The 7,030-nt window shown below is 54.1% G+C and overlaps 1 protein-coding gene across 8 annotated transcripts in view; it reads left to right on the top strand.

Annotated features, from left to right (window-relative positions):
• The first annotated feature begins 60 nt into the window (after positions 1–60).
• Positions 61–7,030, top strand: part of RANBP3 (RAN binding protein 3) — a 50,705-nt gene continuing 43,735 nt past the window's right edge. For 2 of the 8 annotated variants that reach the window (XM_045166664.1, XM_045166663.1), the window contains exon 1: positions 64–214. In XM_045166664.1, coding sequence (XP_045022599.1) covers positions 193–214 — 22 coding nt within the window. In that variant the 5' untranslated portion in view covers positions 64–192. Of the gene's footprint in view, positions 215–7,030 lie in introns of all 8 variants that reach the window. The other 6 variants (XM_045166662.1, XM_045166660.1, XM_045166667.1 and 3 more) reach the window with 6 other exon arrangements.

Below are 7,030 nucleotides of genomic sequence, written 5' to 3'. Positions count from 1 at the left end.
CGCGTGCTACGAGCTTGTCCTGAACCGGACAGCGATCCAGAGCGCGTCTCAGTGCCGGGCTCCGCGCGCAGGCGCTAGCTGCCCGCCTCGCTAGGAGTCGATTTGGAAAGTGCGCACGCGCGGGAGTTTCTGGCAGAAAGCAGACGAGCCCGGGCCGGCGCGGGGCCTTGTGGGAGGGCTTAAGGAAGTAAAATGGCGGACCTGGCGAACGAAGGTAGGGGAGGTGCCGTCTGGGGCCAGCTGGCGGCCAGGGAACGGGCGGCGGCAGGTCCGGGGGCCATAGACCCGAGGGGTGAGCACTCCGGGTGCGGGGGGCCTGTCTGCTCCGGAAGAGCGGCCCAGCGGGCCTTGCAGCCGCCCCCCATTGCGTCCCCTCAGGCCGGGCTCACCCACCCGACTCATCAGTCCCGGTAGCCCCGGCCCTACCACCGTCCGGCCAGACGGCCCGGGAGACTGGGGGGACCGCGATCCTGAGGCCCTTCCGCCTCTCAGGCCAGGCTGGGGGCCGAAGAGGGCGGGAGGCACGGCCGCAGCGCCTCGACCTCGGATGTAAATAGATCTCGGGGCCTGGTCGTGGGGCCCAGCGCGCCACGCTCTCTCCCCGCCCCCTCGTTCTCGGGGACCCGGGCTTCCCTCTTCCCTGGCCTGGCTGCCAAGCCGGCCCACCCCCTAATCCTGTGGCGGTGCCCCACGCCGAGGATTGAGAACGTCAGGTTTGTTTTCGTCCCCACCCTCAACTCAGGCCCCCAATTCCCGCCAGTTACCCCGGATCCTTAGTGGCGACCGACAGTCGCGCCTCGTCTTCGCTCCTTGAGGCCCCAGCCGCAGGGTGTGGGCCGCTGAAAGCCCTAGCTGGTTTTCGGCCCTTTTTTTGGTTGCACTTCCAGAGGGAGACAAGGTTGTGTGATCCCCTTCTCTGCGAAGCGCTGACATCCCAGCTGAACGGTTTTGACAAGGTTACAGTTCCGAACGGCTCAGAGAAAGCGCGCCATCAGCCGATGTCTGATGAAATCACCTGTGATGTTCAGATCGCTCGTAGCTTCAGGGACTTTATGAGGCTTGTGTTTAGCTTCCTCCGTTCTTAGGTGCACAGCTGCGGGCAAGCGGTCTTGCCTGCCTGGCCCTGGTTCCCCCTCATACGCTGCTCCCTGCTGGCCTGAGGTTTCCCTCGCACAAATGACAATCCTAAGTGCTCACCCTGGTGAAGCATTTGGGGCAGTACCAGGTACTGTTCAAAGACTTGGGCGGGCAGCTATCTGGGGAAGTCCTCGCTCTGCACAGAAGTTCCCAGAGGAAGGTACCATCAGCCCTGGTTGTCGGTGAGGAAACTGAGTTAGAATGGTTAAGTTACTCCTCCAAGGCAGGTCACATAGCTAGTAAGGAGCAGGGATGTGCATCAACGTGGTCTAACTTCAGAGCCCCCACTTCACCTCTCATCTGTACCACATCTCTTTGATAAGTTAAAGGAGCTGGTGGAGGGTTGAGGCATTCCATTCACAAGATCCATTTAAAGGCAGATCGGGCACTGGATAAAAGAGAGTCAATAGGACACACCTTATATATTTGCGAGTTTGGCCCGTTCACATTCTTGAACTCAGGGCTCATATTCAACACCTCCATTTGGATGTCATATCAAATAAAACCCCTATCTTTCTCCCCCAAACCTGCCCACCCTGCCAACTTTCTCCCCTAGTCGTAAATAGCAGGTCCATTGTTTAAAATTGCTCAGGCCAGACACCTTGAAGTCGCCCCTGATGACTTTCTCTCACACGCTGCAGCACATCTTTGTCTGTTCTACCTTCAAATCTTTCCAGAGAATGACCGCTGCTGCCACTGCTTGGTCCTCCCTGCCACCTTCACCCATCTGGCAGCTTCTCAACCCAGAAGGCAGACGACCCCGGTGCCCCAAGACCTCCCTGTCCTCCCCCCACCGCTGTCTCCCGACTTGGCCTGCTTTAACTGCTCCAGCTTTCTCAGCGCCCGTCTCGCGTTCCGTATCCCCCTCCATTATGCCTCTGGACCTTCCGGTTCCTCTGCTTGAGTCAGTCTTCCTCCAGTTGTCCCTGTGGCTCGCTCCTGTGCCTCCTTCAGGTTCCTCCTCACGTGTTGCTTTATTGAGAACTTCTCCGACCACCTATTTTCAGTTTTATCCTCATTCACTATTCCCTTCACTCTGTTTCATGTCACTCCACAGTGCTTATCACCTACAGCAAGCTGGGTTGACTTGCTTGTCTGACTACCCCTCTTCAAAAATGTAAGTTCCATGAGGAGCAGGGTTTCTGTCTGTCATTAATGGACCCCCCACCCCACCCCGATGTAGAACAGTGCCGGGCGCAGGGTATAGGGATCCAGGGAATGTTTGTTGAATGAACGAGCGAGGCGTACTTGTGAGCACAAAGGGGAAATGATGGATTCCGGTTATCCAGGGACACCATGTCTAGCATAGGTACTGGCGCATGAGCTGTCAGTTGCGTAGCTGAACTGATCAGTGTATAAAATAGAGACAATGGAATGTTTTGTACTTAAAGTTTTTGCCTAGTTAATGCCACACTCACCTAGTACTTTGCCTCTGACACTAGTTCTGGCCTCAAAAAAGTCGAATCCTAGTGGCCTTTTGTGCCTCCCTTATCTCTGCCGTGCTTTAGTTGGTTGTCATGTGTTTCTCGACTCTATTTCTGGTTTTGGCTTGTGCAGCCCGCCAGCATGTTCAGTTTCCCATCCTCTGTGTGAGCGAGGACTTCCTTTCCTATGCATTGTGAAGCTTAGGGGACTGCCCCATACGTGTGCGTTCCCACTTGTCGTTGAAGCTCACACGCCCTTCTGGCTTCTGTCTTTCTGGACTGGGATCCTAAGCAGACCCATCCTAACTCCTGGGCATCTGTAGAGACAGAAAGCAGCGCATGTGATCCTGCTGTGCAGCAAGGGTTGAGAACCGCCAGCTTGCGTAGTGCAGTACTGGTTAGGAGGGCCATGCTTGTGTAGAGAGAAGCATTTCCAGATGTGTGTCGAGTTCAGCGTCTTGTTGGCTCTCATTGCCATAGTGGTCTCTTCAGGGATGGTGACAGCCACTCCCACACCCTTGCTGGCAGTCCTGTAGTCTATGACTTTTAAAGTCCCTTTGGAATGTTTCCTAGGAGAGAGTGAGTGTGTGTGGTGGGGTGGGGGGGGGGGGGGACGGCGGTGCAGTACACACATCCCAAAGTCGTTAACCATCTTGTCTCTGGAGTTATTCTGCCTGGTAGACTGGCATCAGAATGTGAAGGCAGCGTTTGGTTTCTGGTGAAGGTGAAGAAGGTGAGCAGAGCATATTGGAGCTGTAGGAGACCTTGGATTCTAGATCCCTGCGTTAAAATTTGATACCATACACACATGAGGCCTTGCTGGCCTGCAGAGACACGTGGTGGAAACCCGAGAGATGGTACGGCGCAGGCTTCTCAGCGTTGGTCCTCTTGACACGTTGGACCAGACGAGTCTGTTGAGGGGCTGTCCTCTGCTGTGTAGGGCGCTGAGCGTCCCCGCAGCGTCTGCCTCCGCGCACGATGCTGGCAGCACTGCCTGCCTCGTGCCCCTCCCCCAGGGCCGGGCCGTCAGGAGTGTCTTCAGACACGGTGTGTCTCCCTCAGCCGAGGCCTGTGGCGTGGCGTGATGGCGGGCCCCAGTCTCTGCCTGGGAACTGGGCTTGTGCTTTGACTCTGCCTTGTCCTCTCTGAGTGACTTTGGGCAACTCCTTAGCCGCTTTGAGCTTCAGTTTCCTCACCTGTAAAATGAGGATAATGGTGATTGTATCTATCACACGGTTGCTCTGAGCCCTGGCTGAATTAATACATATAAATGATTTAGCGCCTATCTCAGCCCAGTAATAAACAGTCAGGAGGAAATGGAAGCTATTTTTACCATGGAGGGCTTATGTTATAGACACATTTAGCTGAAGTGCCCAAGGCAAAGCCAGAGAGAGCAAGAAGCGAGTCTGAACGAGGTGGCCTTGGGGCGCGCCCAGGATGGGATGCAGCCAGAGCTGGGCTGTCCATCCTCTCTGGTTCTGTCCTGACTTTGATCACATGACTGTCTAGCCAGGGCTCCCAGCCTGGGCACTCTGGGCACTGGGGCCAGAGCATTCTCTGTGCTGCTGCGCTGGGTGTCCTGGGCTGTTGGTCTGTTTCCCTGGCCTCCACCCGCTGGATGCTAGTAGCGCCCTCCCGCTGTCGTGACAACCAGGAATGTCCAGACGTTGCTCAGTGTCCCCTGGTGGAGGGGTGGGGGGCTCCCACTCACCTGACTTGTTTTTTGCCTTTTGTTTGTTTGGCTTTTGGCCATGCTGTGCAGCATGTGGGATCCCTGACCAGGGATCGAACCCATGTCCCCTGTAGTGGAAGCTCAGCCTTAACCACTGGACTGCCAGGGAAGTCCCTCACCTTGTTGATTTCAAACAACCCCTGAGAGGATGAGATGCAGCTGAGTGTTTATTGATGCTCTAGAACCTCAATGGTTGAAGTCCTCCGTTCACTTGATTCTTACCACCCGCTTGCCCTGCCCTCAACTTAATACTTAGGATAAGTGAGAAGCAATTTTTCAAAGTTTCATGAACTTAAACAATAAACATTAACTCTGAGGTTTGCCCTGCAGAGTGTACATTGAACTCCCCCGTGCCTCTCACCTGAGGCAGATTAGGGCTGAGGGTGCCACCTTTGTATACTTGGAAGAAAATTTTAAGTTCTGCCCGAGATCCTGTGTACAGACAAAACATGCTTGTAGTTCTGCAAGTTTAAAACTTTTCTACCATATCTTCAGCCTGCCTCTCAGTTAACTGGAAAACGGACTCACCCAGCAGTCCCACTGTAGTCGTTTAGTCACTAAGTTGTATCCAGCTCTCTGCAACCCCATCGACTGTAGCCGCCAGGCTCCTCTGTCCGTGGGATTTCCCAGGCAAGAATACTGGAGTGGATTGCCTTTTCCTCTGGGGGATCTTCCTAACCCAGGGATCAAAGCCAAATCTCCTGTATTGACAGGTGGATTCTTCACACTGCGCCACCATTTCCTGCAGGCATCGTTGGGTATAGGACAGGTCAGGCTCTGCTCTACACGCTGAAGCATCTGGAGAGAGGTGACAGGAAGTAAGGGCAGAGCTTTGAATGGTGTTGGGAGAGGGGCAGTGTTTGGGCCTGGCGAAGAGGGTGTTTTAGGTACCAGTCGAATTCCCACCTGAGTTCAGAGACAGAGAATGGGCTGGAGTAAAGTTGAAGATGGGGGCCGTTTGGGGAGCAGTAGGATGCGTCTGGGGGACTTGGGCAGGGCCTGTTTCTCATGTAATGGGAACTGCCTGACAGAGGCAGCGGGCAGAAGTAGCTGCTCCTCACCTCTCCGAGCCCCTGGCAGGTAGCTCTCCATGGTACTTTGAAGTGATCAGGAGGCAGCCGGCTTTGCATTCAGGATCTGGTGGTGGCGCCCAGCAACAAGCAGCAGGGGTTCTCTGTTTGGTTTGGAGGTTTGTTTTTGCCACCTTCCTGTGATCCCGTGGAGCCCTGTCCGGCGTGGCTGCACGCTCCTTGGTAGGAAGCTAGACAGCTCAGAGCCTCAGAGCAGGTGAGGCCCCCGGGTGTCCACACTCTGCCTCGTCCTTGGTTGTCTTGACACCTGGTGCAGCTGTGTAGCCCTCGCTGTGAGTCCTAACCCCAGCTGCACTTCACGCTTACTTTAAGGAGGTTGTGGAGGAAAACTAAAACCAATGCTTGGCTGCACTGTCAGAGATGGTTGCAGGAGGTCCGCGATGTCCAGGACCCCACCGGTTTTCTGCAACACAGAGCCAGTTAAAAAACCACAGGCAGGAGTTGTGATCTCGCTTCCGGGGCAAACAGTATGTAATTTGGTCCATTGGGTTTGTCTTTGTTGCTGTTAGTTAGGACTTCCCTGGTGGCTCAGATGGTAAAAGCGTCTGCTTACAATGCGGGAGACCCGGGTTCGGTCCCTGTGTTGGGAAGATCCCCTGGAGAAGGAAATGGCAACCCACTCTAGTACTCTTGCCTGGAAAATCCCATGGACAGAGGAGCTTGGTAGGCTACAGTCCATGGGGTCGCAAAGAGTCGGCCACGACTGACTTCACTAGTCACTAGTTAGGAGCTGAGTAAGGATTCTAAGGCCTCATGGGAAAGAACAATCCAGATTCCTGATCTCTCTTGGAAAACAGCACCAGCCTCAGCTGGTGTTCCTGCCCGGCAGTGATGTGCCAGGACTGAGGTGCAGTGCCCCCTTGAGACAGGCTGTGCTTCCCAGTCACCACAGGCAGCCCCCCTACCCGCCCACCGCCCCCACCCGGGCCTGCCTGACCTCGGCCGGCCTGTGGGCTTCAGGCCGGTGGCTCTAGCACCTCTCAGATGTGTTCAGAGCACTGGGTGTTCCATGGCAGAGACCCTCAGCAGACGGGTCTTGGCGGTCCATCACTAATTCAGGGTTCTGCGCGCTGGAAATGCTAGCGCTCAGAGCAGCATTTCTTCAAGATAGTCCAGGGGCCCTGGGAGTCCGTTTTTCAAGGGGACTTTTCAGCCTTTTCAAGGGGACTACGAGTTCAAAACTATTTTCATAACAATGCAAAGGCATCATTTGCCCTTTTCATACTCCTTGTGAATGGATGGTGGAGTTTTTTCCCAGAGGTTGTATAGTGCAACAGATGGGCTGCAGAAGCAGATAAGAAAGCCTGGCTGTCTCCTGGTAAGCCAGATGTTAAAACATGGGTCCAAATATAAAATAATGTCCCTCTTCTCCCTAGTGTTTTTGTTTGTTTCAAAAATAGTTATTCATAAAAGTGTATTATCTAGATAAACCTTCACTATTATTATCTTAAGTAAATTAACTAATTTCTGATGTTTCTTAGTTCAGTTTCTAACATGTTCTTATCGTTTAGTCACTCAGTGTGTCCAACTCTTTGTGACCCCATGGCCTGTAGCCCACCAGGCTCCTCTGTCCAGGCAAGAATGCTGGCATAGGTTGCTGTTTTGTTCTCCAGTTTCTAACATAATACATATCAATAGCTGTAGCT

The sequence above is a fragment of the Bubalus bubalis genome, chromosome 9, assembly GCF_019923935.1.
Source record: "Bubalus bubalis isolate 160015118507 breed Murrah chromosome 9, NDDB_SH_1, whole genome shotgun sequence".
In the NCBI taxonomy this organism is placed as follows: domain Eukaryota; kingdom Metazoa; phylum Chordata; class Mammalia; order Artiodactyla; family Bovidae; genus Bubalus; species Bubalus bubalis.
The sequence above is the reverse complement of the archived record's forward strand: the minus strand, read 5'-3'. Positions and strand labels throughout refer to the sequence as shown.